This window comes from Dicentrarchus labrax, unplaced genomic scaffold, assembly GCF_905237075.1.
Source record: "Dicentrarchus labrax unplaced genomic scaffold, dlabrax2021, whole genome shotgun sequence".
Taxonomy (NCBI): Eukaryota; Metazoa; Chordata; class Actinopteri; family Moronidae; genus Dicentrarchus; species Dicentrarchus labrax.
Genome location: NW_026136722.1, coordinates 11469405 through 11493862, shown reverse-complemented (window position 1 = coordinate 11493862; position 24458 = coordinate 11469405). Strand labels below are relative to the sequence as shown.

General features: G+C 40.4%; 2 protein-coding genes across 4 annotated transcripts in view; one reads left to right on the top strand and one right to left on the bottom strand.

Annotated features, from left to right (window-relative positions):
• Nucleotides 1–163: 163 nt before the first annotated feature.
• On the bottom strand, nt 164–2725 carry LOC127357116 (protein PET100 homolog, mitochondrial). Its single transcript, XM_051389327.1, has 4 exons — nt 2589–2725; nt 2319–2405; nt 2164–2196; nt 164–1844 (listed from the first exon to the last, which is right to left on the bottom strand). Exons 1-4 carry the CDS (start codon nt 2613–2615, stop codon nt 1755–1757), a joined length of 237 nt encoding a protein of 78 aa, XP_051245287.1. The 5' UTR covers nt 2616–2725; the 3' UTR covers nt 164–1754.
• Nucleotides 2726–3643: 918 nt separating this feature from the next.
• brd4 (bromodomain containing 4) overlaps nt 3644–24458 on the top strand; it is a 29574-nt gene continuing 8759 nt past the window's right edge. For 2 of the 3 annotated variants that reach the window (XM_051389266.1, XM_051389265.1), the window contains exons 1-6: nt 10987–11644; nt 20977–21358; nt 22463–22600; nt 22691–22826; nt 22933–23273; nt 24059–24442. In XM_051389266.1, the coding sequence (XP_051245226.1) occupies nt 11547–11644; nt 20977–21358; nt 22463–22600; nt 22691–22826; nt 22933–23273; nt 24059–24442 (1479 nt within the window). In that variant the 5' untranslated portion in view covers nt 10987–11546. Of the gene's footprint in view, nt 3731–10986; nt 11645–20976; nt 21359–22462; nt 22601–22690; nt 22827–22932; nt 23274–24058; nt 24443–24458 lie in introns of those variants that run through there. The other variant, XM_051389267.1, reaches the window with a different exon arrangement.

Genomic DNA, 24458 nt, shown 5'->3' with positions numbered 1-24458 from the left:
ATATTTTGAATCTAACTTTCAAAATGAATGCAGCCATGAGAAAGAAACAGCTGCGAGAAAGAAATAGGCCTACACACACACTATCTTGCCAGTGTTGGCAAATACATTAGAGTATCATCTGATGAGCCTTGGGAAAAGCATGTCATCACTTCATCAGGACGGATGAGAAGTTAACAACAGTTTATTAGTGAGGGGACACAGCCAAGACTTTAAGAGTGTTTTGACAAACCAAACCCTCTCAGATATAGTCATAATTGGGAGATCAGGTGGCTGTGCTACTCTAAAGACGGTCATTTGCTTTACATGATTTATGTTGCTTTTGCACTCCAATCAACACATAATTCAGGGCCAAATTCCCAAATAAAGACGTAATCATAGGATGTGCAGCATCCATATCCAAACACAACCACATTCAATGAGCAAAAACATTCTGTTACAATAGGTGAAACAAAACCAACAAATGACTTTAATTTAAAAAAATAAAGCGTTTAAATAACAAGCTGTTAATAAGAATTATACACATAATCAGTACCCTCGACTCCTTCAACTTTTTTATACACAGTGGATGTAACTGGGCTTTTATGACAATGATAAACAGAAAAATATTACATAATGTCAATGCATCACACAACTGACACAACTAAATCTTCACTGGTGAAGCCAATTGTTTTACAATGTCACAAATTGATACCCTATGCATAGCCAAGGTGTGACAAGTGATTTCAACTTAAACATACCTGCAAAGTGCAAAAATCACAAAGACAAAGAAACATTCAATGCAACAGTGCTCAGTGTATAAGTATACTCTTTTAAATAAACTACTGTTACCAAAAATTTAGAATATCTTAACTAGTGTTTGCCAGAAGGTACAAGGAAGTGTCCAAAACACAGTCTGATGAGACAGGATGAGCTTTCATCATACTAAGATATGTTTGATTACCAGAAAAGCACTACACACACACCATGAAGTTTGTGGTGGTGGTGCTGTAGGTATGATCATCAGCAGCAGGGAGACGTTACAATGAATGCAGCAAAATACAGATAAATAACAGAAGAAAACCTGCTGCCCACCTTCCTCTGTTAGTGAACTGTGTCCTGAGGTACAATGTAATTCAGAATAAGACCACCCAGAGTATAAAGCTAAAGCCTCCCCTTCTTTACAACATAGGCTAAAGACAATAATAACTGCCATGGGTCAAATATTGATGAATACGTAAGCAACCTGTTAGTTTGTTTTTTTATTTTTGTGCTTAAGATTTGAGAGATATTTGTTTTACACTTTGGTATTAAGGTCTCTTTCTGTTGATCTTGGTGAAAAATGCCCAATTACATCAACTGTGATACAATGTTGTAAAACACTAAACATGGGAAAAAACTGAGAGGGGGTAAATACATTTTACGTGCACTGCGCCTCACATAATAAATCATAATTACATTACATCCAACTGGATATAAGGCTCAAATAATTATTTTATGACAGTGTAATCACAGCAACTCAACTGATCAGGCATCCAAACAAAACACAAATCATTCTGGCATTTGAAAAGTCTTGTGTTATAAAGTCACAAACTTAATAAAAGATATATTAGACATAGTTTATCCCTTTAAAACACGCAGCACACCTTAGGGATTTGTTAAGTTCTCAGAGATTTCCAATGTGTCCACTCAAGTCCGACCAGTTTTCTTCTGTCCAAAAAACATTACGAGATAATCCTCCATTGGTGGCGCTCAAAACTCGCTTCGACATAATATCCTCAATTTTCAGATTCCACAGACATCTCTTTTAATATCCGCTTCTCCTTTCGAGCACGCATTCGCTCTTTGAAGTCCTCCAACTCTTTCCTCTGAAAATAAATATGGCACAATCATTATTATCATCACATTTTGCTGTCATCAAAAACACTGCTCTATAGGTTAAAAAGTCAGCTATGGAAACATGAAGAGAAAAATGACAAAGATTTGCAATTTTAGGGTTGAATCATGGTGGAAAATGGGAAATAATAACAATAATAATTGTAGGATTATTAGCTTTTCTATTACCCAACTGTTAAAAGAAGAAACATCTTTATGTATGTATTAAACTTGGATTTACAAGGTAAACTTGTGGTGTATTTTGGGGGGTTTTCATGGACTGTATGGATGAGCTCTGCACATTACACTTACATGCATTCTTTCGTCAGGGGGGAAGATCTCCCTCTGGATACCACAAAAGATGCCATCATAGTAAATGAGAAGGAGACATTTTATTATTATATTAGTACAAGTCGCAGTAAATGGACTGATATGTACGATCAAAAAATAAAAGCAGCACTACTCACCTTTCTCTTTATTACGTACTCTTCAAAGTACTCTGCTTGATTTGAGACCCAGAACATGGCCACAGGAAAGGACAGATACAGCATCATCTGTTCAAAACAAATCCAGATAGAGCAGCTAGTGAGTGACAGAGGAAACCTGTTAGATCATGTGCACAGCAGCCTTGTGATAGGGATTTATTAGCTAGATCCAAACAGGAAACCTCGATTTGTACGAGTTCAAGCATTAAGATGAATACATATTAACGTTGTTTTAAAATATGTCCTACTTACTCTGAACACCTCTATCTTAACACCCATTTTCACATCGACTCGGAGCCCACCGCGGTGAAATTATCCAACCATCGCCGAAGACCTTCAAATTACTTCCGGGTGTCTAGAAAGTTCAAGCGCTTCATAGCCAATGCGCATGCGCGTGGGTTGTAAGAAATACACATTTTCAACACGGCTGAAAAATATGTGACATCCCTTTTTTATTTATTTATTTATTTATTTTTTGCAGCTTAATTAAATAGAATTTGGAGATCTAAAAATCTGAAGCCTGCTTTTGGATCACAGCTGACCTCCGGATGAATAAATGCATTTTGCTCAGTGGTTGTCCACTGAGAGGCGCTGCAAACCATGTCTCTGTGCATTTAAGGTAAGATTTACATTAATTATCTACAAAGAACCTAACACTGGATGTTATCCAACCCCGTTCAACTTACCATTAATGTAATAAAACATAAAAACAAATGTGTCTAGTGAGTGAGTTGATAGTAACCTTATTTTTTCAAATATATTTAAATACAGTGATATTACCAAACACATTTAACTGTATCTTCCATCTCATTTGAACTCAATTTTTTGGAAACATCTGTTTTGAACTAGTTTTACTTGACTCTCACCTAGTTTAGGAAGTTAAATCACATCTAATCTGATAAAAACATACAGAACAGAAAACTGCTCCTTAAGGTTAGTGGGTCTAACGGTGGACACTGATACTATGGAAGCTGTAACGTGAGGATATAGACAGGAGAACCAAACAATGAGGATAAATACTATTATGTGTAGTAGTAGTAGTAGCTGTTTTTCTTTTTATTTCTTGTCTGGCACTGATAAATTAATATGGTCTGAGAAGTTAATTCTACTAAAACAGTAAACCAACTTGATTGTAGTGCAGTGCAGTACCTTTTTTTATTTAAATATATATATTTTCCACAGCACCAGTGTCCCTCAATGTCCCGTTTTGCAGCGTTATCCGGGGGCACAGATGTAATTTCTCCCCTCAGTTGCCGCTAAAGTTGCAGTCGGGTCTGTGACGCGCTCTTTACGTCCTCAACCAAAGACCTACGCGTGACGTCATCGACGACGAGAGGTGTTCAGGATCCTCGGAGAGAAAGATCCCGCGCGCCCTGGCAACCTGATAAACCCAGGTAAACGCCGTTGTTTCAAACATTATTCTGCCAGTCATCTTGTCTCAGTAAACCGAACGAGTAGACAGCAAGAGACGCGGTCACAGCAGTGTAAAAGGCTCGAGAGCTGACGCTGGTGCCCGGCGCCCACTGAGACCGTTCACTTGCACGGCGGCCTGTTCTGGCTAACTAGCTTGCGAGCTAAAGCTAGTTGGCAGTTGTCTATCAAAAGACACAATAACCGCACCTACATTGTGTGTCTATCTGACACCCCTTGACTGTCTCACCCACTGTGTGCCACAATTACGCTACAAATAGCCCAACAAATGCTGCTACGACCACCGTGTTGGGCATCTATTGCTAGTTTGCTCGTCGACCGTCTTGTGTTGTGGGAGACGGTGACGCCGTCACGGTGATGATGGCGCACACTCAGACTGAGGCTATTTGATGAGAATGCAGTCAGTGGAGCAGATAACACAAAATACAACTGTAATGTTCAGTTTACGTAGCTTGCCGCCATGATCTTGGTATCAAAATATCTCCATCTTCGTACGGTTTCAGTTTTCGCTGTGCACAGAACTGACGTCCATTACGAAACCCGGGCAATAATCTATGCCCTGTGGCCTAACGTCAGGATCTTGGCTCCTCGACGACGGTCGCTCGCCAGCAGTCATTACTTTGCAATTTATCGTTTTATTCACCACATCTGGTAATGGTCCCTGTCCCAGACAGATGTGTTGGGGTTCGCAGTGTTTATGTGGTTGGTATTGTAGACACAAAGCAGTGGTATTCAGCCGACTGGTGTGCTCAAACAGATCATGCAGAGGCCCGTTACTTAACACACTGTCCCTGCTGTTTTCCTTGTAAGAGGAATCCTCGATACTACAGTCGGGAAACGTGTTTTGTTTTTTTTTTAAATTGTAATTGTTGCCTATCGCTTTCAGATCTTTGTAATAGCAAACACTAGTCTACCTACAGTCACATGCTTGTTTTGGATAGGCTTCTTTGCCTAAAAGTGCACCAAAGTGAAGCAGTTTAAAGCTCTTGGCCAACTGTTACTGGTTACCTGTGTCTTTTCTTTGCCACCCTCTTTAAATAGTTGTTTTAAGAGTCTGTTACCCAGACCTGTATGTATTGGGAGTGAATGAAAGCTATGGGGTTTTGTGATGAAGTTTTGTGTGTCACTGGTTTGGTATAAAAGGTGTTATCACTATCTACACCTTGTAAGTGTGTAAATAAAGGGGATGAATTGTGTCAAAGGGCATTCAGTTACAAGGTAAGCAGTAAATCAAACAAGGTCTGTGGGCTGACCTATTAATCACGTTATTTTTTCCTCCCAATGGAAATTGATCAACTCAACAGCACCATAAGTTTGTTTGTTGTTTAAGACTATGTCAAAGTGCTTGCAGATACCAGGAATGATTAGCGTTCATAGAGCTGAACTATTCATTTCACCTTAAAATAGTAGTGATGATTGTTGGTTTTCCATTTGATAAACTGATAAACCACCCATAACGATTCAAGGTGTCTAAAAATTGCTAGCCTGGAGAATATGTGTACTACATAATCTACAGACTTGGGTCTATCCGTCATTTTGGTCATTATCATGTCCTATTCTGAAGAACACACTCTTCTCGCCCCCGTTTTCATTTTCTCCCTTATTTTTTTTTTTTTTTTGTAATTCCTTTTTTAGGTTCTGTTCTCTCTGGTTTAGTTGCCATGGTAACACCATCCTTGGCCTAGTTGTGAATGACCTCTGAATGAAAAGGAGAGTGTGGTCAGGGAACAAATGAGCGAGCAAACAAAATCTATTATAGTGTGTGAGTGTATGTGCTTCATTTATCACTTTTGAATAATTTGTGTCTATGTCATACTGTGGCATGTTGGAAAAAGACAATATTGACTTCTTGTTTTTATTTTCTGCTATAATCTATATTTTCTGTTTAATTTCTAAAGCCATTAAAGCCAGGTCTGCTCCTGAGGCGCCTATTGATAAAGGTTTTAATGTCATTAAAATCACCCAATGTAATGCCAATCACTGGTTCATTTTCTTCCTGGTTTTATCATTACTTTATAGAAAGCTCTTGCATAATCGCCACTTCAAAGCTGCAGTTTGCTTGTCTTTCATCCATGTATTTTTTTTATTTAAACAAAAATGTAAATCATGTAAGGTTGATAATATGATGGCATATTCACACAGTGATTTTGAAAACATAAAAAAAATTAAATGCTTATATCATCCTTTGTTGGTTATATTAATACATAGTGTATTATTCTAACCAATAGCCTAATAGGCTGTCTGTATAATATTACACATGAATAATGCTTTTAATAAAATATGCTGTTGAATTTGCAGATTTTCAACAATATTTGTCTGAGATTTATTTAGAGCAGACATTGATACAGTCCAGTCGTACATGGATCACGTCACACCTCACAAACCTTTGCCAAACATGTTCTTGCGTCACAATGTTCTATTAATAATGTCTGGCACATTAGTATATCACCTTTTTAAGTTGATATAGTAAACTTGTGGGCTTGTCATATTGCTTATTTACACATGCAGCAGTTAGAGAGCAACATTTGTCAGTCATTTGGAGACGTGTCGCTGTGGCCACCTGGAAAATGTAAGTCCCATATTCACTCTCCTCTATTTTAGTCAACTACTGAGTAAAATAGTTAATACTTTTGTTGCTAAATTCTCCACTATGTTCACCAACTAGTCGTTAACGGTGTCTGCCCACTGTTTGGTGCTGAGCTAGTAGTGTCCAGTAGGTTTTTAGACATTTTTCGTTGATTACAGCTGCACGCTTTGGTTGAAAGCAATGCTATGTGTGAACCAAAACAGTGAAGTTGTGTGCCGACAGCTGAACAATGAGCAAAGACCAGCTGTAAAGCTCCATAAAGCCGAAGGGAGCTTCAGATGTGGGTGATAATTCTCTGTAGGTTCATCACTACGAACATCTGTTCTCACATTGTCACATAGTTTTCACATTGTGATTTAATACATTATTACTATAGACATACTGATTTATAGGAGTTTTAAGATAGGGCTGAACGATTTGGGAAAATAATCTAATTGCGATTTTTTTCCCCCCAATATTGCAATTGCAATTTAATATGCAATTTTTTATTTATTTTTTATTTTATCCTCTTTTTTTCCCCAACAAAACATAACAAATGATTTAACTATGACCAACACAATATTAGATACATTTAGTGTAAAATGTTCTTTCCCATAGGCTGTGCCTATTTGTTAGAATTAAATTAAAAGATGTATGACTTGAAATAAATGACATTTTTATTTAACTGCTCAATACAGAAACATCTGTGGCTTTAGGGCCACTGTGCATTTAAGTAATTTAAACAAAGGCATGTACTTTGTACACACTGCCAAATTTACAGTCGTAAGAAAAAAATAATTTAAAATTATATATATCTTACTGCTCCCAAGTCAGTAACATCTCACACAACTGAAACATAGAATTTGCCTCTACTACTTTGAAAATATTTTGTAAAATCAGAGTAAATAAAGTTATGAATAAAAAACGGAGAAATGCACTTTTAAATTAGACAATAAAAAAAACAATTTGAATATTATAATATAGATCACCCTCACTTATGTCAAGTACACAACAATAACACACCACACAGACTAAAGTTCACTATTAGTATGGCACTGCCAGCCATAATGATCCAACGGGAGGGTATACTGTACCGTTTATCAAGCGTATTTATCAATGCCATGAACCCAGGCTTGGTCACCGTGCTGACAGGCATCATATCTTTGGCCATGAACTCGGTTATTGCCCGAGTGATTTCCCTGTGCCGTTTTGAATTACGTTCATATGGAGTGACACTTTAAAACATTCAGTGTCAGTGATCCCTGTCTTGAGGTATTTGGCTTGTCTGGCGCACTGGTGCTCTGCAGTTTGGCCATACAACTGTCATACAATGATTTGTGGTATTTTTTTAAGTGCTGGAACAAGTTTGTTGTGTTACCCTGTGAAGTAGCAATGGGAGCACGGCATGCTTTGCACAACACCTGACGCTGCGCAGCATCTTCTTTTTTGAAACCAAAATAATTCCACACCACCGACGTGCTGTTCCTCTTCGAGACTAAAGTCTCAGCTGTGTCAGTTTCTGACTCTTCCGTCGAGCCAGAGGCTATTACGTAACAGGTTAAAGGGCAGCATGAAAAGTTGATGCAGCCGAGTTCTCCACTCTTTCGCTCGCGTCATGTGACCACCTTGTAATTGCGTTATTTTCGCAAATGCAATTAATCGTTCAGCCCTACTTTAAGAACCACTTCATGAAATTTTGGTAATTGTCTAATGGATTTGAGAATATTTTAAATACTTATATCTGAATACATATTATTTCAGAAGATTTCCCTGTTATACAGTGCTATCTAAAATGTTGGATATCCGTCATGTTTTGAAACTTAGTTTCTATGAAAAAATTCAGTAATTCTTCCTTTAAAGCCTGGGAAATATAAAAACAAAGTATTTGTGTGTGTTGGGTGGATTGAGATTAGTAAAACATGAGCTGAGGTTGAAGTGTAAAATACATTTATGGATTGCTAGGGCTCTGTGTCTATGGTTGACATAAAAATAAATTGAAAGGTCACTATGCAGGGACCAGATATACTTTGCAAGTGAAATCTAAAGTCCATAGGTAGTAAGTCTGAAGATGCTTAAACAGTTACTATAGTAAACTTTTATAGTATTTCACTTCCACAAAGTCGGAGAACTCACAAGAGACAGTTAATAAATGGTTAAAATCAAAGCAGCCTAATCTGACTGTTAGTGTCTAGCATGATGATAACGTCAAGGTTATTTCTTTTAACTTCAGACAGCTTCTTTCAGAGCCACAGAAGATTCAGTAGCTGGCTAGAACTCCTTGAAACAAGCAAACGGCAAATTGGTGGAGTGCCCCTTTTTTAATTGGTACGACATTCTCCTTAATCCTGGATCTAGTAAGAAGACTGGAGAGAAGATGCGGGAGATGCTTGGATTGTCGTTTACAGGTTGTTGAATAATAAGAGATTTTCTGGGTGTAAAAAGATTTCAGTTAAGGCACAAATAACAACAAAGGTTTTTGTTATTTTTACTACTGTGTATCTCTTTAACCATCCTTATTGTTTTTCACAATGTATAACTGAATATACACAAGTGCATGCTACACCATGTCAGGTTGGCAAATTGCCTGTTCTCTGTTTTCTCTACTCCGGGTCCCTGTAGATTTTGCCTACTCCAGTGCTCTGATGATTAATGGAAGTGCCCTGAGACTTTCTCGCAGAGTCTCATCTCTGTGTGCACTGCTGCCTTTCCGTCTGACCCAACCCCAGTGTAAATGCAACCCTCTTCTTCGCATTCCCCCTTCCTCTCGCTATCATCCCTCCCTCCCTCACCGTGTCTGAATACAATCTCCCCCCACCCTTCCAGTGACAGGGCCATCAGTTTGGCCTCCTCTGAATTGCTGTAGGTTGGAGCTTTGTCACTCTGGCAGCTGCTTTATTGTCTTTGGGAATGGTGCATATGGCACGTGGACAGGGAAGTGGGTCTGTGAGGGCGCTGAGTCTGGCTGCAGCGCGGATGAGCTGCTCTGTGTTTCGTTTGGGAAAACCCAAATGAAACACAAACCTGTCACCTGACAAGTATACATTGCGCATGGCGTGTCTTTACTCACCTGATCTCTCGGGGGTTTGACATCTGACTGCTTCTGAAACTTTGTGGGTATGTGCGTATTTGCATGCACATGACACTTACGATTGAGAGTTCAGTGGTCCACTTGCCTCTAGTAGCATATTAGTTACATTGACATATAATGTGTTGGGTTTAATATACTGTGATGTACACTAAAATGCAATGTTTTACAGTTTAAGGAGTTGCATAAAGTCATGAAATGTCTCCACACCTCTCATTTAACCCTAACTGGAAAATTTGCTCATGTTCTCTCTTGATGTTTAGTGAACAGGAGGTTAATCGTTTAGTGCTTCTTTAACAGAGTTAAGAGGCAGCATTATCAGGGTGGGTTGGTTGATTGGTACAGGGTCTTGGCATGTCACATTTGTCTCCTGAGATTGTATTTTGAGTTGTGATTGATGTGCACATATGTTCCCCAACTTGTACCATCCCCCACTCAGAGAGATCCCTATACATTTTGGCCCTTTATAGGCATTATGCAGGTATTATTAGGCAGCATTTACTAACACTTCTGTATTTACCTGGCCTACTAAGAACTAGCTTTTTAGTTTTTCTGAATTATTTTATTAGTTCTTTCCCTTGATAAGATCTGATGAAGCTGAAGGCATATGGTCACAGTTGTATCCAAAGTTAAATTTGTCTAGACATCATAACAATACAAATTAATGTTGGCAATAATCCAGTTAATCTGATTAAAAGAGTGCTGTACTTCCTGCCACCAGTGCAGTGCAGTAACAGTCATCAACATCATTACTGGAGGTTGCTCTGCTACAGGAAGGCACAGTGGGTGGTCTCACTCTTTTGTACTCCTTCTGTCACACTCTGTCTGTGTTCACCTCAGTTTTCCTTTTTCATGTCCCCAGTTTGTTACACTGCCCCACGTTATGTCTCGCATCCAGATTATTGACTTTTTACCTGCAGTTCTGAGCTGTGTGGCCTCTGCCTTCATGCAGGTGGTTGATAGCACAGTTTACTAATTAGCTCACAGAGTTGGATATTGCCTTGTGGTTATAAGGTACGGTTGAAGGTTTTTTTTTTTTTTAATTTGACCAATTTCCTAAATTTTAATTAGTTTAATTGTGGTGCTGCAATAATGACATATTTTAGACTAGATTTGAGATGTGATTTAGGGTTGCTGCTGTTACTTGGATTGCAGAGTTTATATTTTTGGCGTAGTAGTAGTAGTAGTAGTCTTTTCAGAAAACAACTGTTGTGCATCTTTTTTTCTATTGGACTAGTCCAGCAAGAATATGAATGTGGGTAATATATGAGGAGAAGATGGAGTGCAGATAAGGGAGCCTTTAAATTGGTGGGGGAAGGCACATACAAGATCACTGAGGGAAGAGAGTGAGTGGGGGTGGGGCATGATGAAATGGACAGAGGAAAAGACAGGAAGGGGGTGGGGTGTTAAAGGTGTAAGAGAGAGAGAGGAGAGAGAGGAGAGACCTCAAGCTATTGATGGGGAAATAGGGGAGGGGTGGAATGAGCAAGCGCGTAGGAGGGAGGGAGGGAGGGAGGGAGGGGTGTGTGGGCTGAGTCTCGCCTGAATGAGGAAGCAGCAGAGCCATTTTTACTGTTGAGTAACTGCATGCTGCTCTGCCTGTGCTAGAGAGAGGGTGAGAGAGCGAGCCAGAGGAATAGAGTGCTCCTCCAGGATCTTATCGGAGCCCGCTCTCCCCTCTCTCGCCTTCCCTTCTCCTCCTTGTACACCTCTTGTTTGCGGCTTGTGTCCATTTAAGTTGGGGAGGCCCTGGAGAGGACACACAATGGAGCGAAGAGCCTGTGGCAACTGGGCCGTTGTACTGCTGAGAGGGGGATGGGGTAGAGAGAGGACCGGTTCACACAGCTAACACAGCCTGCTGGCTGTAGGCTACCACAGCCTTTCCTCTCCGCCTGGACCCACTGTTTCCAGACCAGGGCTTTTTTGTAAAACAGCCACCGTCAAACTCCACTTGGACTACACTAAGGATTACTCATCGTGTTGAGTGGGAATTTAGGATACATACTGGAGCCTGAAGAATAAATCTCTTGTGTTTTGGATGAGAGAAAAGGAAAAACAAACTTCTGTGTAATTCTTTTGTGCCCTTTTTTGGCTTTTGGTTTCTGTTTCTGTTTAGTGGAGTTCATAAATGGATTACAAGATGCATGCCAAGTCAAATGATTTGCTGGATTTTCAAAAACTGGACGCCCTTCTGGAAAAAATTGCACATTCAGTCTCTGTGAAAAGGTAATGTTATCTTGTGGGGTAGACTCCTACAAAGTTTTCAGATATTTAACAGAGTCATTGAAGTCTATACTATTTAAATATATCAATTCAAATTCATGGTTACAAAGCAGAGGGGAAGATTAAATTAAAGACAACCTGGAGTAATGGTTTTTGGAACTATCATGTGGTTAGCACTATCTCTAGTTTTTACGTGGTACAGCACAACAAGCCAGTTTAGATTTCTTCTGTTCTGTGTTTTTGAGAATAGTATTGTTATCCAGATTTCAGCCAAAAGCCATGAACCTACCTCCTGATGAGAGAGGGGGGTGTGGGGGAAGGGGGACTACAGAGGAAGAAGGGGGTTTTGTGTGTGTGTGTGTGTGTGGCAGTCGTAGAAATGTCTCCTGCTTCCCGGTAGGGTTTGGCTTGCACCAGCTGGAAGTTTAGCCTGCAAGAGCTGGCATGATTCTTGTCATTTCCTGTTATAATGTGCCTGACTCATGGTTAGTCTATTTAAGACACTTTGTATGCTCATGCACTGACTCAAATAGTAAGTGACTGTAATCAATACTAGGCAAGCTTCTTTCCGTTTGCGACCTTGTGATGAATTATTGAAAACAATGAATCATGTTAGATTTGAACTGGTTGTAACTGGTACACCCCAGTTTTAATTCTTTGTTTATAGGACTTTGAACCATCGAGAATATAAATGCAGTACACTGGTGAAGAATTAGATTGTTACCATAGAAACCATGGGAACATCCGTTCTTCTTGAAGCCAAGTGTCAGAGGTTCTCAAACAAGGTAGCAACAGACCAATCGCATATGATACAAGTGGACGAATTTAGGATTATTAACTTTGCTTAATGTCTCTTGGAATATTACTGGTGTATAATTCCATTGGCAGTAGTCAGTCCCACACTATATAAGTGAGAGAGATGTAGGGGGGGCTGATATTCTACTGTGTACATCACTTTGATACTGTTGTGTATAACTTCTGTACAGTCATACAGTGTTTTTCCATAATGGCATTTTGTTGTTAAACTGTGGTTGTATAGCTTGAATCGTGGTTCAAGCTGGTAATACTGTCTTAATTGTTGAAAATCGCACTGTGATTTTGAAAGGAGAAAGAAAGATGTTGCATTGGGACATCCTTGAGTAGTTATGCAAATTATAAGCTTAACCTTTTCCTTAACAGATCATCAGACACATTAGCGATGAATAAAAAATCATCAAGAGTTTATGTAATACATACACGTATTGCCTTGATTAAAGCTTTATTGACACAGTTGCTTAGTTGAGCAGTTAAAGTAATTTACTGTTCCTCTTCAGCCTGTCGTTATTTACAGAATAGATTGGAAAAATATAAAAGCAGGGTTTCCTGCAGGAAATGTTAGTCAAGGTGGTAGGCCGTCAGACCGGGGGGGGTGCAGATGGTGAGGCAGTAGTGTGTGGCTAAGACGGCCGCCTTAGCTGCAAGGTGCTGCGGGAAACCCTGAAAAGATTAAATGCACTTCTTGGCAGCTTAGTGTTTTTATTGGCGAGCATAATATGCCTTGACACGCGTCCATGGTTGGCCTTCTGATGCTATGGGTCATAGTTAAGGGTCTGTGGCTAACCATTACCCATAATTTTTCATGTGGTCACTACCATTGGTACTAGTTGACCCTTAATGGAAGACAGTTATGTTGAATAAATGGTGGAAGCCGTCTATGAAAGATAGCTCTCAGAATGGCTTTGAAGTATGGGTGGGAGATATGGGCACACAATTATTTTTTTGGATTTTGGCGATAACGATAATCAGTTGATATCCTTTAAAATGTGATTGGAATCGCCTGAGTTAGGGCTTGGTGTCCACCAAACGCTATTTTAGCGCTGAGAGCGCTCAAAAACTCATTTTCCGAGTGCCCAGCGGTGTTAAAAGTGGAACAGATTTCAACTTGAAGCGCTCTGAGCGCTGCCCTAAAAAAAGTATTTTCGAAACTAAACCATTTCCATGCCAGAGAGGTAGAGCCACGTCTCGGCACGAAATCATCTGAAGTACCGGTAGCTTCAGGGACTGGAGGTGTTTGCATTTTCTCTCCACCATCACAACGCGCTGCTAAACTGTTGCAAGGAGGATGCTAGCGAGAGGTCACGTGATCACGTCATGTGAACAACAGCAACCCTAGGCCCACTAGACGTGTGACTGAATCCTGCCATGCTGTAGAGAGCATTGCTGCACCGTGTATTAAGTGGATGTGAGGAGTTTCTGCGTGTGTTTCAATATTTTTGGCGAAGTAATTTAAATACTCGATAATGGAAATGACGATAAAATCGCAAACTATATCGCCCACCTCTACTTTGAAGCCTAGTGAATCAATAAGTTGACTCATTTAGTGCAGTTTCTCACCTACGTCTCTTCTTTGTACACAAGTTAGAAGACCATAGGGTGTCAATGCCACTGCAAAGCAGCTGCCTATCAAATGCTAATGGAAAAAGCGGTTATGATTCTGAATGTGTCATTACAACTAGCAAGGAGACTAGAAATGTAGTTAATGTGTTTATTTATTTACATCACACATGTCTCATTGTTCAAAACAGGGAATAAATATCTTCCAACTTCACAAAAACAAATACTCGTGGATCAATACAACAGATCGTGTATAATGTTAACAGTTACTTACAAATTAACTTGCTACACACTAGGGTTGGCGATTGGACGAATATATTGGCTGGTTGTGTGTTTTAGCAGATTTATTTGTCATTTTATTTGCTAATTTAAAGGCCTGCCTCCCAAGAAGGAAAGCCAGCGGTAGAGCCAGTGTATTTTCACATCTATCTGCTGTGAATTAAGGGTTTATTTCAACTAGTTTGACAACAGAGAATACAGTTATAAAGTGACTTTATCATGGGAGAGGTGTGAAGGAAGTAGAGGTAGAGGAGCGAGGGAAGTCGGGCATCAGAGAGAGAGGGACAGCGCGTACAGCCATAATATTTTCACATCTACCTCTGTTAGATGGTTAGACACCAGAGCTGGTGATTGTTAGAACAGTGTAAAGACTAACAAAGATGGGTTTGTGAGTTTTATTTTGTTTCTGTTAAGTATGAATGAGGTGTGTTTTAAGATTGCCTAACAAGGTCTTAGTGTGTTGCAGCAACCCCCTGATACTGTTTGTCCCACAAGGGTGCAGCTCCCGAACAGAGTTTGACGGGTTTTGTCTTTCTGCGACTGTCCGACCAATGAAAACTGGGTCGAATAAGACTCTTCACGTTGAGTAATGATTAAGTCAACGATTAGGAAGCAGTCCTATTAAAGACAGCCATTTGCACTCCAAAGAGACCAACGAATAAGAGCATCACTGGAATCAATACATTGCTGTGTACTGATATTGCATTGGCTCCCTGGAGCAGGGTTGAAGATGGTTGTTAAGAAAGAGTGAAAAGACTGGTAAATAAGCAGGGAGTGGTGTTCTTGGCCTTGTCACTGTGGCTCCATTAATTATTTATTCATTTGCTTTCAGGCAAAACATAGGCCATCATCCTGACACTTAGTAAGGACCTCAAGTGCAATCTGCAGGCCTATATTTTTGCCTTAAATCGACAACCTCCCCCCATACATGAATGATTAATAGTTTACTTTCCTGGGGGATGCAGACATCTTGCTATTATGTTTTCCTCCCCCTTCCATGTAGGACAGTCACTGTGACGCTGCACACAGAACCAGATTTCCAGTATGAGGTGTACATCCCCCACCCCTGGTAACTAGAACCACTTCCTCCCCAGAAAACATTCCACAGCAGTCTGCAGTGATGTATGTCCAGGTCAATGGTCAACTGGTATTCCAGAGCTGAGAGCAATGTAGGACATGCAGCAACAGGAAGTGAACCTCTTGAATGACCCCTGTGGGGGGCTTCTGGAGACTTGATTAGTCACACATGCCAACATTGCTCCCTCTAGACAGTGTTACTAATTTGTCATATTGACTGGTTGTAAATCAAGTTTTACTCAAGATTCAAAGTCATTACATTTACAAACCTGCAATACTTCCTGTAGTGTAGTTTAATCTTGATGGAATTGGGGATCTAACTATGTACATGGTAATTTTCATAACAAAGCGATTATTAAGCTTGAGTGTAACACATACTTCTGAGGTCTTGACTTTTAAGGATGTCCTTGACTCCATTGCCATAGTTCCTGCACCCAAAAGTGCCTACTCCTAAGGTAGTGCTGTCTTGGCAGCCATAATGTATTTGGGTTTGAAGTTTGCAGTTCTGAATATCACTTAATGGCCAAAAAGCATCATGCCTGCTTTTTGTCTTCCATTTACCTATGTGTTTTGTCTATTGCTCAAACTATTAGTTAATTGAGAGGAAATAATTTTATATAAATATAAAAACTAGGGATGGTTTGATGTCATTTATGTTTGACAATATAATCAACTACCTTCAGGAAAGAAAAAAAAAAGAAATAAGCTTCACTGTAGTTGGTAGTATGTTCATTATGGTTACTTACTAAAACATAAAAGGAACTAGAAAAAACAGGCTCAGCAGGTTCCCTTTCCACTACTCACTATTTTGAATGTACACAAAACAATAGCTTTGACTTCAACCATGAATTTAATCATTTAGCATAAACCTTAATGGAACTTGAGATGCAGTGGACATGCAAACAACATGATGCACTTATAGCCTGTGAGGCTATACAGGAGGCTATATCTTGACAAACAGAAAACAATAGAGCAGGCTTTGTATTTACTTTTGTTTGTCTAAAGTTCTTTGACTCCATAATTTATAAATTTGAAAATAATGCAATGTACAGTCATGTAGTCATACAGAAGTATAGCGATGATAAGATGTCAACTTCCCGTTACCTCTAATTCTGTCAATTCTGTCAGGTATAACACAATATCATTATTATGGTTTCTGAAGAGTAAAGAGTATCTCACAAAACTGGTATTTGTCAAGTCAACAGAGCAGGCCCAGGTTAGCCAAGTGCTGTCATTAAGAATTTATCATTGTATGAACACATGGTCTTGATGAAGTTAACATGTTGCAAGGGGATTGATATGTGTAACCTAATAGCTAAAACCTTTCTCTCTTTTCGTGACAAGTAATGTAGGGTTGTCCTGCACGTCAGTGTTTTTCCAGAAATGGCTTTTCTGTGCTAGATGGATAGTTAGAGAGATAGATACCAAAGCAAAACCGGAGCTTTCGTGTGTGTGCATGCGTGCGAGAGAGAAAATTCAGGAACACAAGGGACCAATAGGCCAAACTACTATTAGGTGCACCACAAGATGTGTAGACTGCAGGGAAATCTGTGCCAGTGAGTCATTAGGAAGTATTGCCTCTTTTAGATCTATGCCTGTACTACAGATGCCTAAATCCTACAGGAGGTGTCATTCATGCTCCCTCATTTTATTGCCTCTGTCTGTGTTCCCAGAAAGTTTGTTTACACTCGTCATTGTTGCTGTGCTGTAATGTCAATGGCTCTCGTTGTGAGTGTGCTTGTCACTGATGTTAATGAACTGTTGAGGACCATCTGGCAGTGTGTGTGTGTGTGTGTGTGTGTGTGTGTGTGTGTGTGTGTGTGTGTGTGTGTGTGTGTGTGTGTGTGTGTGTGTGTGTGTGTGTGTGTGTGTGTGTGTGTGATTTAGACTTTGCTCCATGCAGCAATGGAGGACAGCTGGACCAGGCTCATATTGTGGAAAAACTTTTTTGACTTTGTCCTTGTGGAGGACTTCATATAATGCGGGCTCTGGAGCTATTAATGCTGTAGTTGTCTGTCTGGTTCCCCTAGCCGTCTGTACTGTGCATGAACAGTACATACTTCATTTAGACAATTTTAATACAGTATCTTATTCAGTTGCATAACACATATCCCTTAACATCTTCCTTCTAGATTTTGTACAAGACTACAGCAATGATAAGGAATTGCACCTGTTATATTACAACTTCCCAATGGAGATATCGTATAAGATTACAAGACAACTCGGTACTAGTGTTTGGGCAGAATAAGTCATTGTGTCTGACTGATTATTATCTAGACCCCAACAGTATCCCTCACATTCACATTGTAATTTTAAAGGGACATTGTGTAGGAATTTCTCCCATCTAGCGGTGAAATTATATTTTGCATTCAAACGAAAAGTGCTCTCTAGTGCCTCGCGTTTTCAAATGCGTATTGCAACTACGGTAGCCGTTATGTACCAAGAAGCCTACCTGTCGAGGAGAAAGCAGGCAACTTCAGCGTCCCTTTGAAAGTCTTTCTCCTTCATTAGCTCTTTCCACCTGGGAAAAGCTACCCCGATGTTTGCTGGCTCTGAAGCAAAACGCGTTGTGGATTAGCTAGATAGGTAGGCTAGTGCTTTATGTCCCTCTCGGCGATTATAGTTTTTCAAAATGGCGGAACGACATGGAAGCCTCCATGGACTTGCCCATCCAATGTATATACAGATAAGAAATTCTTCGCTTACGAGGATAAGTCAGATCATTGGCAGAGGTCATTTTACACCAATGAGGACACATTTATGAATGAAGACATTGATTTTAGCTAATAAAATACTTAAAACACTACACAATGTCCCTTTAACAAAAGGCTCTTTGTAGTTGACACATGTATATAACCGCAACAGACACACTCAGTGGGAGTCAACAATAAAGTAACCAAGGAAAACTTGCATACACTGTTAAACATGCTGTACAATAGAGACGCAATAAACTACCACATATTTAACACTTGTTGAGACTACTACTTTAGTTGTATGTGAGTTGACTCAGTACTATGGTAAAATCTGATTCAGTACTTTGTGTTGATGTTTAATTAGACTGCATCGTATTGAAAAGGGTTTTGTAATATTCCATCACCTTATGGTAGAACAAAATATTAGAAAGACTGAATGAAATATATCATAGGTAGGTTGTATAGACGGTTGTATTGGATTAAAAAGTACAAGGACTGAGGAGAACAGTAAAACTCGCAGCATAAATATTCTGGTATATTGATTTGAGAAACTATATTTGTGTTCCTCAAACATTTTTTATTTTAGAGTCTTCAGCATGTTGATGAAATAATAAACAAAACGTTTCAGTTCTAATTGCAAGCTCGTCATGTTTACCAAGAGAGAAGATTATCTAAGTTCATCTTCTGTCAGACTTCCTGATCACTTATCTGAAGGTTGTCATTCTAGTTAGGCTAGGTCAGCTATTTAGCCACTAGATCCCATGGTTCACTTACAGAGCCAAGTGCTCCTGCATGTGTCATGTATGACGCGTTGACAAGATGTTTTGAGTTGCCTGCTCTTTAACTGTTCATCTCTTTGACAACTAGTCCAAATCAATTGTCATAGACTTGACAATGAAGGTAGAAACACAAAAGTGGAAATATCTCCAGCTGAAGTGAACGCTGTCTAGTGCAATCTCTAAAACAAAGGTGGTAGACACAATATCATGAACACCTGTACAGTCTAGTGCAGTCCAATGCGCTAGCCCTCGTTGAAACTGTGTCAGAGAGGTATTGATTCTGCTCTGGTAAATTGTTCGCTTCATAGCTTCTGTTGAAACACTGCTTAAATTCCTGATACCAGAAAACCGGAAAATAAGATGACATGCATAATGACATGCATAATTCTAATTAGAGGCTGACTAATTAATCATTTGATACTGGACAATTACTTGGCTATCTGCTTTTTTCCGCTCCAGACTATTTTTTTAAAGACAGGTTGAAACCTCATTTTTCGTCTTCTTGAGTGGTGGAGATGAAATGCTGGCAGTGTCATCTGTTTAATTTCTTTTAGGGCTTATGATTCCTCAAGTAACTTGATTACTAGAAATCAGTTATGCCTGGCTGCTAATTTAGCTTTTCACAGTCCAACTCCGCTCTGAGAGTAAAAAAAGATGCTGTAGTAATGTTAAATAAATGGGCTCTATTACACTTCAACCTGAGCTTATCTACATCTTTAGGAAAGTAAAGGAACTTCCCATTTTGAAATGCTTTTACAATAAACCTGCTTGACTCCAGAGGTGGAGAAAGAATCCTATCCTTTATTTTAGCAGGAGTACTAATACCCCTCTTTTGAAAATACTCCACAACAAGTACAATGGTGGTACAACAGAATCCTTTACCCCCACTGCCGAAGGAATTCTTGGAAGAACTGCATAAACCAATTTGTTTTTCCTTTTCTTCTAAGAGACCTGTCTTATTTTCTCTTTTGTATATTTACTCTCTCTAATAAAGCAAAATAATTTCTTATCAGAGCACTTGATTAATTGATGGTAGAATACTCAATCAATAGCTGTTCAGTTTTGCTGTATTGATGGACGTAAGCTATGGACTAAATGTGCACATTCTTGCCTTGGTGCGAGACAAGTTCTGTGCTTGTTTATTTTGGTCTTATTTGTGAGGTCTTTTTGCTTCCAGCCAAAAAAGTACCATCTGCGTAAGACAAGTACTGTTTCTTTTCATGTGTTGTCATTCAGCATATTGGACAGTTAGTCAGATTCTCCACTGTGTTTGAGTGCCTCGGGGGGCCAAGGCAGTGATCATGTGGTATGCAAACTGCCTGCCTCTTAGAATGTGACTCATCAGGAATTAGATTAGTCACAGATCTATACAGTGGTGTGGGTTTTATCTTTAAGGCCCTGTTGTGGAGGTAGATTTCAGTGCGTGAGACTGGAAAACTAACTTGTACCTATTAGAGGCTTGAATACCCAACCTGGTGATCAGTGCTTTTTTTCCAGAACATTGTTGTTCCCCAGTCTATTTTTAGTCAAGCATTTCTAGATTTTTTTGGCCTTGTTGTTGTCTTAGCAGCCTCTGTGTGTAACTTGAATGTGATGTCCCTGACTGCCTGGGAGAGGACATTATTTAGGACTGAGCGCTGCGTAGTGGAACACACAGTCCCTCAGCTGCCAGATGACGCTAACCCCCCCCTCACACACAAACGCACGCTAGAGCCAAACCTAAACTTCAACAATATCTGAGCTCTTCTGAATACAGTGCAGGCTCTGTTTGGGTGTCATTTTTGAATAACGAAAGTCTTTAAAAGAGTTAACATTTATACTTTTGAATGAATAAATATCAGTAATGTTTGTTGTCAGTAAAATGCATGGTTAACTGTGAGAATTAGATAGCCCAAAACACAACTGCATTTTATGGTTAACTGCATTTTAGCATACCTTGTTCACTGATTATTATATTTATAGTTTTAAAACTGTTGAGTAGATAATTTGTCATGTGTGCTTCGATTTTATTAATTGAATCACTCCTTTTTACAAAAGGAATCAGAGGTCTTCTTATGACATAACATTTTATTGAAGACTATGGTTTTGATATATATTTGTATGATAATGACAGTATACTATTTTCTCTCTCCAGAGAGTCCAGCGAGGAGTGCAATGGGATCAGCGGTGCTCTGTCAGTGGAGTCTGTGCCGGGGCCAAGACTGAACTGGTGTCCTGCCAACACCACTACTCCTGCCCCTGCTCCAGCTCCAGCTCCCGCTCCGGGGCCCGCGCCCAATCCTGTTAGAATGGGGGACGGCCTGGATGCAGCGCAGATGTCGGGCAGCAGCAGCAGCCAGGGGCAGGCCCAGCATTCGGGCAACCCCCCACCCCCAGAGTACATCAATCCCGACAGGCCAAAGCGCCAGACCAATCAGCTGCAGTACCTGCTCAAGATGGTGGTGAAGGCCCTGTGGAAGCACCAGTTTGCCTGGCCCTTTCATGCACCAGTGGATGCACTCAAACTTAACCTGCCTGTGAGTATTGATTTTTGTCTCCGTGTGGATGATGCCACATACCTAAAAACGTTTATGTACACCCTAGGCATCACATACAAATTGCCACCAGGTTATGTGCTTCTACACATTTCAGCTGTACGTCTGTATGAATCTTGCATATCGATCTGTGATATTTTATGTTTATTACTATGTGCAAACCAACTGGGTCACCCATTTCCTTTACTGTTTACTTACAGCGTAGTATCCTACCTATTATAAAGTAATCAGATAATAAATACTTTTGCAAAAATTATTTTGAGCGTTTCCTCTAGGACAGGGGGTAAGCCTTAACCTGTGGCTCCAGAGACATATGCGGCTCTTTAGCCACTCTCCAGTGGCTCCCAATGGATATGTATATGGAAATGGATAACGGTTATTTGTTAACATTTTCATTTTCAATGTTGTAGGCCTAAAATGATTACTAAATTATCTGATTGTAATAATGTGCAGCTATTATACACCAAATCCCAAAAGGTTTTTTTCACATTTTGTCAACTAAAATGTGCGTCAAACGTGCCTGCCGCCTTTTCCTCTATATTTTGCTGAATCTCCACATTTTTGTTTTTATTTTTCTGGGCTTTTATTGCCTTTTAATAGATAGTGATAGCTGAAGAGTGAAAGGAAAGGGGAGAGAGCGATACTATGCTGCAGGGCTGAAACGATTCAACGAGTGCCCTAATTTCTATTATTCCTGAAAAAAGTATATAAATTAGGTAATTTAACAAATAGTTTGAAGCGTTGTTCATACTTTTGATATTCAAATCCTAAATCAACATTCAAATGCTGTGTGGGCTGGGACTTTTTCCTCTGCCCTCTGTATAAAGAGCTGCAGGTCTGTGTGTGCAGCTTACAGGCTTTGTCCTATGTCTACATATTTGGGATCTCTTTGCTGGCAAGGACAGCAGTCGATTAGGGTACTGGTACTGGTTAAGATTTATTTAAATCAAAATGCTGACAGGATGATGGGTGAAATCCAAAATTAGCTATGTACTTCAGTTAATAATAACATTATTAATAACAAGTATTAATTGAAAGAGGCACTTTACTTTGCATTTTTGACATACATATATGCAACCTTTTCAGGACTACTACACAATAATCAAAAATCCTATGGACATGGGAACAATCAAGAAAAGGCTTGAGAACAGTTACTACTGGAATGCCCAAGAATGTATCCAAGACTTCAGCACGATGTTTACCAACTGCTACATATACAACAAGGTAATATACACTGAAGCCATTGTTATCATTAATTGCCAAATATTCTGATATGCCTCCACTTTTGCTAAGAGTGTTTGTCTCCCCCTGCAGCCTGGAGATGACATAGTCTTAATGGCTGAGGCTCTAGAGAAGGCTTTCCTCCAAAAGGTCTCAGAAATGCCTCAGGAAGAAACTGAGATTGTTGTCATGACAGGAAAGGGACGTGGCCGGGGCCGCAGAGACGGAGGTACGCGATTTATCCCTTTACACTATCTTATTCTGTAAACTCATGTTCTTAGAGCTGGCCTCTGTGAGACGGGATATTTATCCAATTGTCTTGTTCTCTCATCAAGGTCTAAACTTGAAACCAGGGGCCATCATTGATCCTTCGTCCACGACTCCTCAAACGCGTGGTCTGTCAAACCTCTCAGCAGCACCGCAGACCAGAGGACCAGTGCAGGGCCCGCCTTCACTACCTCCCCAGCCTTTGATGCAGACCCTGCCGTCCCACATGCCCCCAACGTTATCCAGCCATGCTCCACAGCTTGGAGCTCCCTACTCCTTGGGCCAATCAGACTGCACTCCTCAAGTTCCCATCATGACTTCTGTGCCTCCCCCTGCTCAGACTTCCCTTCCCCCAGCATCCATCCAGAGCACTGCCCCCATGCTGCAGAACCCTATAACCATGACCAAAGTGAGTGTGATTGACACAGGGATATATGCTTGGGCAGGTGGGCACATTTTTGACCACGCTTGTGAACATTAGCAGGGCTCCAGACTAACTTTTTGCATTGGTTGCACTGGTGCGCCCAACTTTTTTTTAGGTGCACCAGCACAAAATGTAGGTGCACCCAAATTTTTCATTGCATTGCCTTTAACGCCATAAGGTCACCTTTTTATCGCTCTCTTCCGGCCATATTCTGACCGCACTCCTGACAGTACACGCAGTGCATTGCGTTACGTCCTTTGTTGTACCTCAGCCAGGGAAATTGTTTCAGCCAGTCCTGTCTGAAGGAATATATTTTGACCTTTTTAATTTGGGTCTCGGAGCCGGGCTTTATCCCAGACTCGGTTGTCTCCTCCTCTGGTTCTGAGTCTGATGCTGTCGCCGAAGGACCAAGGCTCGGCAATTTTTAAACACACGCAACTTAGCGCGGTGAACAGGCCCACAGCCAATCAGAGGCAAAGACCCGCCCGAGCTCTGTCTCTTATTGGTTTAGAACACGATATGATCCTACCATGAGCGTGTGAGTTCGGTCACAGGAGAACACAGAGAGATGATGCCCTTGTGAAATAAGTTTGTGTTTTCACCCGGGCAGCGTCAGGTGCACCGGTGCGACCTAGAACAATTATTAGTCACACTCACGCTGGAGCCCTGATTAGACAGGTGTGGTTAAGTTTTGGCATCTCATTGCAATAATTTATTTCTTTGCCATTTTGCCCTATTTGTCTGCTTTCTTTATATTCACTTCTATCTAGCAAAGAAAGAGCCAGAAAAGGAAAGCAGACACTACAACGCCCACAGCAAATGACCAACTGAGTGAGTCTTCACCAGCAGAGTCCAAATCTGGGAAGACACTACCCAGGCGAGAGAGTACCCGGCCTACAAAACTGATGAAGAAGGATGCTCCAGACTCCCAGCATCACATAGGCATGGGGATGGGACTTAGCGGACCAAGCGGAGGTCATAGCCCCAAACCACAGGATCAGCTGGGTTACTGTGCTAGTCTAGTTAGGGATATGCTGTCCAAGAAACACGCTGCTTACGCCTGGCCATTCTACAAACCTGTTGATGTGGATGCACTGGGACTACACGATTATCACGATATCATCAAACATCCAATGGACCTCAGCACCATCAAGGTGTGTTGAAGACTGC

What these genes read in the sequence shown, in the direction of transcription:
- LOC127357116 (XM_051389327.1), bottom strand. Translation starts at nt 2,615, where the DNA reads ATGGGTGTTAAGATAGAGGTGTTCAGA. An exon ending in TTAAGATAGAGGTGTTCAGA is followed by an intron (nt 2,406 to 2,588) that starts GTAAGTAGGACA and finishes TGTTTTGAACAG; the next exon opens with ATGATGCTGTATCTGTCCTT. An exon ending in AGTACGTAATAAAGAGAAAG is followed by an intron (nt 2,197 to 2,318) that starts GTGAGTAGTGCT and finishes TGTGGTATCCAG; the next exon opens with AGGGAGATCTTCCCCCCTGA.